We start from the raw sequence: 12,393 nt of genomic DNA on the forward strand, positions 1-12,393 counted from the left end.
TGTGTGCATGACGTGAACACTCAGAAGGATGGTGTGTGGTATTTGGTGAGTAAGCATCTAGAGGGTAGCTATAGGGTGTGTGTTTTGTGAGTAAGCATCTAGAGGGTAGCTATAGGGTGTGTGTTTGTAGTAAGCATCTAAAGGGTAGGTATAGGGTGTGTATTTGTGAGTAAGCATCTAGAGGGTAAGCTATAGGGTGTGTATTTGTGAGTAAGCATCTGGAGGGTAGCTATAGGTGTGTGTGTTTGTGAGTAAGCATCTAAGGAGGGTAGCTATAGGGTGTGTGTTTTGTGAGGTAAGCATCTAGAGGGTAGCTATAGGGTGTGTGTGTTTTGTGAGTAAGCATCTAAGGGTAAGCTATAGGGTGTGTGGTTTGTGAGTAGAGCATCTAGAGGGTAGTATAGGGTTGTGTTTGTGAGTAAGCAATCTAGAGGGTAGCTATAGGGTGTGGTGTTTGTGAGTACGCATTAAGGGTAGCTATAGGGTGTGTGTTTGGTGAGTAACGCATCTAAGAGGGTAGCTATAGGGTGTGTGTTTGTGAGTAAGGCATCTAGAGGGTAGCTAAGGGTGTGTATTTGTGAGTAGCATCTAGAGGGTAGCTATAGGGTGTGTGTGTGAGTAAGCATCTAGAGGGTAGCTATAGGGTGTGTGTTTGTGAGTAAAGCATCTAGAGGGTAGCTATAGGGTGTGGTGTTTGTGAGTAAGCATCTAGAGGGTAGCTATAGGGTGTGGTGTTTGTGAGTACGCATCTAAAGGGGTAGCTATAGGGTGTGTGTTTGTGAGTACGCATCTAAAGGGTAGCTATAGGGTGTTGTGTTTGTGAGTAAGCATCTAGAGGGTAGCTATAGGGTGTGTATTTGTGGAGGGTAAGCCATCTAGAGGGTAGCTATAGGGTGTGTGTTTGTGAGTAAGCATCTAGAGGGTAGCTATGGGTGTGTGTTTGTGAGTAAGCATCTAAAGGGTAGCTATAGGGTGTGTGTTTGTGAGTAAGCATCTAGAGGGTAGCTATAGGTGTGTGTTTGTGAGTAAGCATCTAAAGGGTAAGCTATAGGGTGTGTGTTTGTGAGTAAGCATCTAGAGGGTAGGCTATAGGGTGTGTGTTTGTGAGTAAGCATCTAAAGGGTAGCGTATAGGGTGTGTGTTTGTAGTAAGCATCTAGCGGTAGCTCATAGGTGTGTGTTTGTGATAAGGCATTAGACAAGGTGTGCACACCATTCCACGGGGGGCCGAGTGTTTGGCGGGTTTTTCCGCTCCTCCCTTGTACATTGAGCTTGATGAATTAACAGTCACTAATTAGTTAGGCAACTCCTCCACACCTGGTTGTCTAGGTTATTGAAAAAGAAAAACCAAAAAACCTGCAGACATAGGCTCCGTGGAATGAGTTGAACACCCCTGATTCTAGAGGGTAGCTATAGGGTGTGTATTTGTGAAGTAAGCATCTGAGGGTAGCTATAGGTGGTGTGTGTGAGTAAGGCATCTAGAGGGGGTAGCTATAGGGTGTGTGTTTTTGAGTAAGCATCTAGAGGGTAGCTATAGGTGTGGTGTTTGTGATAAGCATCTAGAGGTAGCGTATAGGGTGGTGTGTTTTGTGAGTACGCATCTAAAGGGTAGCTATAGGGTGTGTGTTTGTGAGTACGGCATCTAGAGGGTAAGTATAGGGTGTGTGTTGGTTGAGTAAGCATCTAGAGGGTAGCTCAATTAGGGTGTGTAATTGGGGTGGTGACGTTAAGGCATCTAGAGGTATGCTATAGGGTAGTGATGTGGTGAGTGAAGCCATCTAGAGGGTAGCTATAGGGGTGTGTGGGTTTGTGAGTTTTAAGCATCTGAGAGGGTCGTATAGGGTGTGTGTTTTGGGTAAGCATCTGGAGGGAAGCTATGGGTGTGTGTGTTTGTATAAGCATCTAGATTAGCAGTATAGGGTGTGTGTTTGTAAGAGAACTAAGCATCTAAGGGAGCTATAGGGTGTTGTTACGTAAGAGTACAGCATCTTAGGTAGCTATAGGGATGCTGTTATGTAAGAACTAAGCATTCTAGAGGGTAGCTAATAGGTGTGCTGTTTCTAAGAGACTAATCATCTGAGGTAGGCTATAGGTGTGGTGTTGTAAGAGACTAACACACTGAGGAAGAATGGCATTTTGTTGATGTAAGTTGAGAGGTAAGGTGTAACTGGCTGGTGTTGTCGTATGCCGTGTAAGCAGCATTAGCCAGTGTTAAGAGTGTTGGGCCAGTAACGCGAAAGGTCGCCGGTTGAATCCGCAAGCCGACTAGTAAATTTCTGTGACGTTCCCTTGAGCAAGGACTTAAGCCCAATGCTCCTGTAAGTCGCTCTGGATAAGAGAGTCTGCTAAATAACAAAATTTTAAAAATGTGTAGAGTAAGTGCGCTTGCATGTGTTCTCGCGTGAGTTGTGGACTCTTGCATGTGTTCTCGCAGAGTTGGTGGACTCTTGCTGTGTTCTCGCGGAGTTGGTGACTCTTGCATGTGTTCTCGCGTGAGTTTGGTGGACTCTTGCAGGTGTGTTCTCGCGTAGAGTTTGTGGACTCTTGGCATGTGTTCTCGCGGGAGTTTGTGGACTCTTAGCATGTGTTCTCGCGTGAGTTTTTGTGGGACTCTTTGCATGTGTTCTCGCGGAAGATTTGTGGACTCTTGCATGTGTTCTCGCGTGAGTGTGTGTGGACTCTTGCATGTGTATCGCGCGGAGTTTGTGACGTCTTTGCATGTGTTTCTGCGTGAAGTTTTGTGGATCTTGCATGTGTTCTCGCGTGAGTTTGTGGACTCTTGCATGTGTTCTGCGGAGAGTTTGTGGACTCTTGCATGTGTTCTGCGGAGTTTGTTGGACTCTTGCATGTGTCTCGCGCGAAGAGTTTGTGGACTCTTGCATGGTCGGTTTCTCAAGAGTGGGAAGTTTGTGGAGCTCTTGCGGATGTGTGACCTCCCGAGCGAGAGTTTGTGGCTGCGTGATTATCTAAGCGCGAAGGCTGAACCTCCCTGAAGGACTCTTGCATGTGTTCTGCGAAGAGTTTTGTGGACTCTTGCATGTGGTTCGTCGGAAGAGTTTGTTGGACTCTTGCATGTGTTCTCAGCGAAGAGTTTGTGGACTCTTGCATGTGTTTCGCGAAGAGTTTGTGGACTCTTGCATTGTTCTCGCGAAGAGTTTGTGGACTCTTGCATGTGTTCTCGCGAAGAGTTTGTGGAATCTTGCATGTGTTCTCGCGAAGAGTTTTGTGGACTCTTGCAGTGTTGAGTTCCGTCGCGAAGATTGTGGACTCTTGCATGTGTTCTCGGAAGAGTTTGTGGACTCTTGCATGAGTTCTCGCGTGAGTTTGTCTGTATGTAAGGTACTAGAGCCGCGAGTGTTTGTTCTTCAGTGTGTATTTGTGTACCTGGACGGGGCGGTGCCGGTGTGGAGAACCGTCTTGCCCGTGGTGTCCATCCTCTGGATGACTAGATGGTCCAGCACCATCTTCTTCTTGGCCCGCTCAATGATCTCCTCCTCCACCGAGCTCTTAGTCACCAGGCGGTAGATGTTCACCTGGGAGACATACAGGTTTCATGTTGGATGTCCACAACTACGTAATGCTTTATTTTAGACTTTCTGTTCCCACTGGGAAAGCATGTTTGTTTAGGATATAGGGTGAGTTACAAAATCAGAGGAGATTAACACCTTTACAGAACTATTCAATACAACATGTACTGGACTCATATGACCATGTATCTTGGTCTCGTGCCTGCGGTCATTGGGTATCAATAGAACTTGACAATCAGCCTATCAACTCCTGAGATTAGGCTGGCAATACTATAATGCCTTTCAGAACATCCAATAGTCAAAGGTATATGAAATACAAACGGTATAGAGAGAAATAGTCCTATAATTCCTATAACTACAACCTAAAACTTCTTAAGTGGGAATATTGAAGAACTGGGAATATTGAACCATCAGCTTTCATATGTTCTCATGTTCTGAGCAAGGAACTTAAACTAAATTGATTTTATTTACATATTATATTAAGTTAAAATAAGTGTTCATTCAGTATTGTTGTAATTGTCATTATTACAAATATATATATTAAAATATATATATATAATAAAATAAAAATCGGCCAATTTAATCGGTATCAGCTTTTTTTTGGTCCTCCAATAAAATCATAATCGGTTGACCTCTACACTACACATAGATGGTAAGACAGACCAATGACCAATAGCACAAGGCTCTAAAACCTGTATTAATCAACGCCATTTTGGTTTCTTAGCTGCTTTGTCATTTGGTAACAAAACTTGACGTTGAACTTGACCGCAAGTCAACTTCACAAAGTAATTGGTTGCATACCTGTCTCTTCTGGCCAATCCTGTGGGCTCTGGCCTGGGCCTGCAGGTCATTCTGTGGGTTCCAGTCCGAGTCAAATATGACCACYGTGTCAGCCGACGCCAGGTTGATGCCCAGACCGCCCGCCCGTGTTGACAACAAGAAGCAGAAATCCTGGACGGTAGGAAGTGAGATGTAATAACGTGGGGTGTAAGATGGTTTATTACAGTAGATTTCCAATTATATATTCACTCCATCAGTGAATTATTGAGTAAAACTATTGAGTAAAATTAGCAGGGTTRAGGTTTTCAACTCAGTCGATTCAGGAAGTAATCTGATTTGTCCCCAACCCTGGCTGTTAGCGCAGTAGTAGATATTATGGTGCATTCATTCCACACTTACCTCAGAGCCCTCAGCGTTGAAATGGTCCAGCGCCTGTTTCCTCATCTCTCCCTTGATGGAGCCGTCCAATCTCTACAAAGACGAGACACATTTTAGTCCWCGTCCCAGCAAACTCTCAATGTTCTTCAACGTTTAAATGTTTTTRTATTTTGCTTATCTTTAGGGGTTTAAGTATGGTAACTTTAGGACCTTCTAGGTACTTTGCTTAGATGACCACTGAGCTGAATCCTGACTAGGAAAGCACCTTATTTACCATTTTTAGTAAGCCATCGTGCCTTAAGCMAATACAAGATTTGCAAAAAAATGTTGTGAACAGATTTCTTTAGGGAGGATTCAACCCACACATTACTTAAAGCAGGGCTGCCCAAACTTCTTCCTGGAGATCTACGATACACCAGTATATGGGAAGGGGATAGGAAGAGGAATGTGGTGAAGTCGCCCTTAAACACTGATCTTGGGTCAGTTTACAATTTCTCTCACTAATGGGTTAAGTTTAGGATTAGGAGAGTAGAAGCTGATCCTAGATCTGTACATAAGGAGCCAGTGAGCTGCTGACCTGGAAGAGGAACTGGCGGCTCTTCAGGTACTCGGCCAGGATGTCCAGCATCCGGACCATCTGAGAGAAGATGAGCACACGGTGGCCACGCTCCCGCAGACGCAGCAGCAGCTTGTCCAGCAGCACCAGCTTCCCGCTGCTCCGGATTAGGTGCTGCAGGGGGAGAGGGCGAGGGGCAGGGGGAGAGATTAGTGTGCATCCATGCGAACTCTGGAAAGAATTCAATATAAATAATAAATATCCTGAAATATGGATATTGAACAAAACTCAGCATCACCTTCTTATTAAAGAGGCCAACGGTAACTAAACATAGGCCTCTCACCACAGTCCATGAGCAAACTTATAAAAGAGTTGTGTAACACAAGAGTAGCACCAATGTAACAGCCAAAACATGTCAACTAACACTGATGAGTGGCTTGTGGCTGAAACACACACATTCAGCATTTTTTTTTKTTGAGTTGAGGTTTACACAGCTCTCACTCTTTAAGGCAATGTAAAAAATATTGCCCACAAATGTGCCAACATTTTTATTATATGAAAATAGTTTATGATTAGTGAATGTAGATATTTTATTAGATTGTTGTTCCTATTAGCTGAAATCATATTTTTTCAAGGGCATTTTAGCTGTYGTGCTAGCTGTTCGGCCTGAACAGATAAAAAAAWWAATAATCACGTTGTCAACTCCCTCAGAGGCACGTGTTGCTAGGCAACCCCCCCTTGCACTTGCGGGGCAGGCCTGCTCCCTGCGTGGCTAGTGTTGTTAGGAAAACGTGATGTAGTGTTATTGGAATGTCCAGCAGTTGTTGGTAAGTAATGAATCTGCTAGCATAATATAATTTTTCAAAACCCAAGACTGTGAGATGCAGCTACTTTCCCACATTTAAAACTCAATTTAGGCTTCAAGTCAGTGGACGTGCTCTCGCCCCTCCAGAATGCCTTAATGCCAAGGTTTGACAATTGAGTGAGTAAAGAGTGTCACACAAATGAAAAGTTAAAGTTTGCATGTACATTTATCCCCCCCCCCCCACTCACCTGTAAGGCCTCCTGTTTGTTGTAGAACTCGCTGTCCTCGGGGGGCTTGATGAGATAGCAGTGGTTGCAGCACTTCTTCAGCTCCATCATGATGTTAAGGAAGCCAGAYGTGCTACCTTTGGTACCTTTACTCAGGGCCTTGTAGTTCCTCGTCAAGATCCACCTGTTTCACCCAACACACACGCTTAGTAGTTAAAAAATAAAAATAAAACCCCCAATACAGCATGATTACTACCATTTGCAATGTATTTAATACAATTTGTATTCATTTCTGGATTAACTCATTTGGAAAAGGAGCACTCCAAATTAACTTTCAACTCAGTCAGGATAAACAGGAAACCGGAAGTTATGTATGAACATGTATGAACTTTCCAATTTGTAAGTCGCTCTGGATAAGAGCGTCTGCTAAATGACTTAAATGTAAATGTAAATGTTACACCTACATCCTAGGTTTAGTTTATACCCGCACTTAAATACCTAGACTTGGCCTAATTTCCATCCAAATTAATTAAGATCTATTTTATACCATGTTTGAGAAGTTCAATTTTCCTTAGTCCAGTTTAAAAGTGCAAATTAGTCCAAGATTAGGCCTCATTTCTGTCTGGGAAATAGCCCCTCTGTGTTATGGAGCCATATGCCAGTTTACAAGTATATTGAGGCGAGGTGGCTRACTGGTTTATTTATATAAAAGGTGAAGTACATCATTGATATCTTTTGGAACATTGCACACTCCTGATGAAGCCCCCAAAGTCCCAGTGGAACTAAAAAAGGGGTGTGTTGTCCACCCCCCCAGCCAAGCTGCACTGGTTGATTCCCAACAGTATAACTGAGAGTTGCCAGTGCAGGAGGAGGGCTGGGGAGGCAGGTAGACTGCTCTACAACGCCAATGACTAAAACACCTCCGACTGTACAGCCAGAAAGATGCTGAAGCACCAGCACAGGCGCACCCTCCAGAGGTGGATCTAAGAAGTGTTCAAATCTTCCTAAAATGTTATACCAGAGAGATTCCTTTGATGTAATTGATCAATATATTGTGTTAAATGAGGCCAACTGGGTCTAAGCTGTGGAACTGAATATCTGGAGATGTCCTTGATGTGCATAAACATTGATCTATTCTGCTCCCATGTTAGTTTCTATTGGTTTCATGCTTCTGGTCATTTGCATTGCAGGATATGGCAGAGGGCAATGATGCAGAGAGTTGAGTTATGTTACTTGTAGTTCTGTTCAGAATGAGTAGTATCTAGTTGAACGATAAACCAAAAATTACAGACAGCAACGTTGCCTTCCTCTTACACAAGCATTTTGCTTACGTCAACATTCGTCGACATTTTGCTTACGTCAACATTCGTCGACATTTTGCTTACGTCAACAACTTTCTGTGKTTTTTTCTACACAACATTYCTGTAGATTGTTCTAGAACCATTATTTGGTCAACAGTAATATCATCATGTTGATTCCTGCTATGAAAGTGTTTGCCTGTCCCCCCGTTTCGCTATTGGCTGCTGACTTCCACCGTGCGCACGGAGGAGGGAGAGAAGCAAATAAAACAGAAGCACAAGCATATGTCCATTCCCAAGAATTGCAGGAAAAATACAGTTTTCAAAGACACTACGGTTGTAGTTACAGAGAGGAGAGTCACAGCTTGTTTCTCACCTTTAAATATTGAGTTCATGACACAATTTTACAACCGGAGTAGGTGTGCCCAGGGAGCGCAGGGCTCCATTTGCAGTGAACAGGCCTACATCAAGTAACCTAGTCCTAGTGTTGGAAAGCTATTGTAGGACATTAGCCTACATTTACTAATAGATTAATCAATTAGCCTACATGACTATCTAGCAACAATMTCATATTTAGAGATAGCAATCTAGCTAAGTGTTTTGAGTTCCCACTTCCTCATGTGGTGAATAATATAGCCTGTAGGACAATGTGCACAAAGATGTGGAAATTCTCTGAAGAGACAAATAAATCTGATCATTCTGGATCCCATTTTGACAAGTTGCACTTAAAAAATATCAATCATGCTTCCTGGATAAAGTATGAAGTAGTAAAAAAAATAATAATCAGTCTACCATCTAAATTATGTTATTTTACACAGAAGAAAAAATATGGTCTAGTGTAAAGTAAAATGTATGTTGTTATCGAACAAAATAGTTCCACAATATGTCTTTTGGTCCACATCGCCCAGCTCTAGCATCTCTCCCAAAAATTATTTATCGTAATCGCAAAAAATATATATTTGCCCAATTTGGATTTTTGTTCAAATCACCAACTCTAATATCCATCTGTTCTTACTTGTAGTACTGTTTCTGAATAAATAGTAATTTAATTTAGACAGCTTTTTTGTTAAAATAGGCCTACATTTTGGTTCTCAAAATGTTACCCACTCAAGTTAACGAATACTAACATCCGTTCAGATATCCGGAGATTCGCTTAACCGTACCCAACCCTAGTAGTATCTATCTGTTCTGACTTATAGTACGGTTTCTGAATGAGTACTAATTCTCTGTTCTTGCTCATAGTACTGTTTCTGAAAAGAATGCATATCTTTTCTTACYAGTAGTACCGTTTCTGAAWGAGTAGTATTCATCTGTCTTACTTGTAGTACTGYTTCTGAATGGCGCTCATCTCCACTCTGAGGATCTGCTCCACTTTAGCAGGAAGAGACTTCTCCACATCCTTCTTGACTCTACGCAGCAGGAAGGGCTCCAGCTCCTTGTGTAGACTGGTGTAGCCAGAGTCCCTACCCTTCCCATGTTCCTCCTCAAATATCTCCCACGAGTGGAACCTGAAAACACAAACACGGGCAGAAGGCCAGACATCAGCAATGCTCTGAGGACCAAAAGCTCCAGAACAAGGACAATGAAACAGAACAAAACATATTTCAACCAGCTTGGTACCTTAATTCCCAGTCACCCCATGATATTACAGAGGACAGTTCTCTGATAGACACACAATTAACTCATATAGGACAGTTAGTCTTCACACAGAGCRTTGGGCCACTAACTGAAAAGTCACTGGTTCGAATCACAGAGCCGAAAAGGTGCCAAATCTGTCGATGTGACCGTAAGTGCAAGGCACTTAAACCCAATTGCTCCAGGGGCGCTGGACAATGTTTGGAAGGAGCCTACAGTGTTGTTTGGAAGGAGCCCACAGTGTTGCTTGGCAGGAGCCCACAAGTGTTGCTTGGAGGAGCCCACAGTGTTGCTTGAGGAGCCCACAGTGTTGCTTGGAGGAGCCACAGTGTTGCTTGGAGGGAGCCCACAGTGTTGCTTGGAGGAGCCCACAGTGTTGCTTGGAGGAGCCCACAGTGTTGCTTGGAGGAGCCCACAGTGTTGCGTGGGAGGAGCCTACAGTGTTGCGTGGGAGGAGCCTACAGTGTTGCGTGGGAGGAGCCTACAGTGTTGCTTGGGAGGAGCCTACAGTGTTGCGTGGGAGGAGCCTACAGTGTTGCATGGGAGGAGCCTACAGTGTTGCATGGGAGGAGCCTACAGTGTTGCATGGGAGGAGCCTACAGTGTTGCATGGGAGGAGCCTACAGTTTTGCTTGGAATGATTGCAAGTGAACTAATTTTAGAGCAGATGGTGTTAAAACTGTAGCATAGCATACCAGTGTATTTTGCTTAGTGCAGTTCGCAGTTGAGTTTTGKCCACATGAAAGAAAAATGCTGTGTTGTCGTCTTACAGTAGCGTTATACTATGCTATTATATACACGGTTCTGTTATGTAGAATACTGTGATCATTGTGATATTTTCAGACATTGATTCAGCTTTGATCTAACTTTACTAAACGAGCACCATCGGATACGCAGCCACTCCGTTAACTCATATAGGACAGCTAGTCTTCACACACACACAATTAAATCAAAATAGGACAGTCAACACCCCCCCCCCCCTTCCCCCACCACATACACACCGGCTAGGTGACCTACTTTTCGGGCATGATGAAGTGCAGCAGTGACCAGAGCTCTTTGAGTGAGTTCTGCAGCGGCGTGCCGGTGATGAGCAGCCGGTGGTTGGACTTGAAGTCCATCATGGTCTTATAAAGGAGCGAGTCATCGTTCTTCAGCCGGTGGGCCTCATCCACGCCGATGAAGGCCCATGGCACGTTCCCCAGGAATCCCTGCATAGTGGACACAAAGTGGTAGTTACACAATGTGGTGCCAATGGCTCACTGGGTTAGCACATGGCGATGGCCACACCAGGGTTGGGTCTTCCATGTTAATGTTGACACGTAAATCTCTTGGGCAAAAGCTAAATGACTATATTAAAAGGGATACTTCATGATTTTGGCAAAGAAGCACTTGATCTACTTCCCCAGAATCAGATGAACTCGCGGATASCATTTTTTGTCCTCTGTGTGTGCAGTTTAGCTCAGGTATTATTGTGTAAATCATTAATTGATTAATGACGTTTATTGTTCTTCGAGAGGAAAATCTTTAAACTCACAAAGATCTAAGAAATGTGATCTTACCTTATCTTTTAGGAGAATTTCATATGTTGTTAGCAGGATGTTAAACTTGAGTCTCTTGTTCTGAACGTGCATCCATTCATGTGTTCTGATCTAAAAAGTAACAAAGGAGGAATTCATAATTAACTGCAGCGTCAACTCATAGAAAAAGTGTCTCAATCTATAAATAGTAACTTCATTGTAAAACACTCCTCAAATATCAAGTACCAAAAMCCCCTATTATTTAACCTTTATTTTACTAGYCAAGTCAGTTAACAACAACTTCTTATTTACAATGACGGCCTACCCCGGCCAAACCCTAAACCGGACAATGCTGGGCCAATTGTGTGCAGCTCTATGGGACCCCCAATCACGGCCGGTTGTGATACAGTTAAATAAAGGTTAAATAAATAAAGTGTCTTAGACCGCTGCACCACTCGGGAGCCCCTATGCAATATCAGCAGTTTGAAAAACCCTCTCATCTGTTCTGAATCATAAATAATCTAAATGGGGAATATTAATATATACCCCCATCATATCCATTACTGAGGCTGTAGCCTATCATGTCATCTATCATATTGTTAGAAATGTATGCTATTCTCAATAACAAACTCCAATGCAAATCAGAGGCAAAAAACAGGTTTATTTGAGAAGGACAAATCAAGATGTTATGCTTGGGAGGTAGATGTTCTGTCTCCCGTCCTCAGCTTTCCCCCCCCGAACAAAGGAACAGGATGCTATTTATAACCCCCCCCACCATAGCCTGGGTTTGACCAATCAGAAGTGTTTGCAGTACAACTTGGCCAATGGCCAAATAACAAGTATCCTGCCCCCGACTCAATGAAAACGTGGCGCACGTTGCCCTGAGTTCAGCAGTGACATTCCACCGATTCTGAACATATGTTGAACTGAAACCCAACTCCTATTTACAATTCGCTATTGACCATTAGTACTCTAGTCCTCTCAATCTATCCGTTGTGTATTTATCTTCAAAATATTCTTAGAAAATCCATCACTACTGCTGTAGCCTACCATTATACCCAAAACTACCATGCCATCCATTATACCCAAAACTACCATGCCATCCATTATACCCATAACTCCCATGCCATCCATTATACCCATAACTCCCATGCCATCCATTATACCCATAACTCCCATGCCATCCATTATACCCAAAACTCCCATGCCATCCATTTGATACCCAAAACTCCCATGCATCCATTATACCCAAAACTCCCATGCCATCCATTATGACCCAAAACTCCCATGCAAATGCCATCCATTATACCCAAAACTCCCATGTCATCCATCCCATACCCTACAAAACTCCCATGTCATCCATATAATACCCAAACTCCCATGTCATCCATTATACACCAAAACTCCCATGTCATCCAATATACCCAAACATTCCCATGTCATCCATTATACCCAAAACTCCCATGTCATCCATTATACCAAAACTCCCATGTGCATCCATTATACCCAAAACTCCCATGTCATCCATCATACCCAAAACTCCCATGTCATCCATACCCATAACTCCCATCATACCCATAACTCCCATGTCATCCATCATACCCATAACTCCCAAGTCATCCATTATACCCAAAACTCCCATGCCATCCATTATACCCAAAACTCCCATGTC

At 43.3% G+C, this 12,393-nt stretch overlaps 1 protein-coding gene and 1 non-coding gene across 2 annotated transcripts in view; both read right to left on the reverse strand.

Annotated features, from left to right (window-relative positions):
• chd1 (chromodomain helicase DNA binding protein 1) overlaps positions 1–12,393 on the reverse strand; it is a 37,869-nt gene that overhangs the window by 12,197 nt on the left and 13,279 nt on the right. Inside the window, 8 exon segments of the mRNA XM_023984666.2 lie at positions 3,384–3,532; positions 4,328–4,477; positions 4,706–4,777; positions 5,262–5,414; positions 6,294–6,456; positions 8,890–9,078; positions 10,222–10,412; positions 10,764–10,853. Coding sequence (XP_023840434.1) covers positions 3,384–3,532; positions 4,328–4,477; positions 4,706–4,777; positions 5,262–5,414; positions 6,294–6,456; positions 8,890–9,078; positions 10,222–10,412; positions 10,764–10,853 — 1,157 coding nt within the window.
• Positions 7,070–7,269, reverse strand: LOC111962860 (small nucleolar RNA SNORA53). The gene has a single exon (XR_002877153.1). It is a non-coding gene; the product is annotated as a small nucleolar RNA SNORA53 (small nucleolar RNA).

The sequence above is a fragment of the Salvelinus sp. IW2-2015 genome, linkage group LG4q.1:29 (genome assembly GCF_002910315.2).
Source record: "Salvelinus sp. IW2-2015 linkage group LG4q.1:29, ASM291031v2, whole genome shotgun sequence".
Lineage (NCBI taxonomy): Eukaryota > Metazoa > Chordata > Actinopteri > Salmoniformes > Salmonidae > Salvelinus > Salvelinus sp. IW2-2015.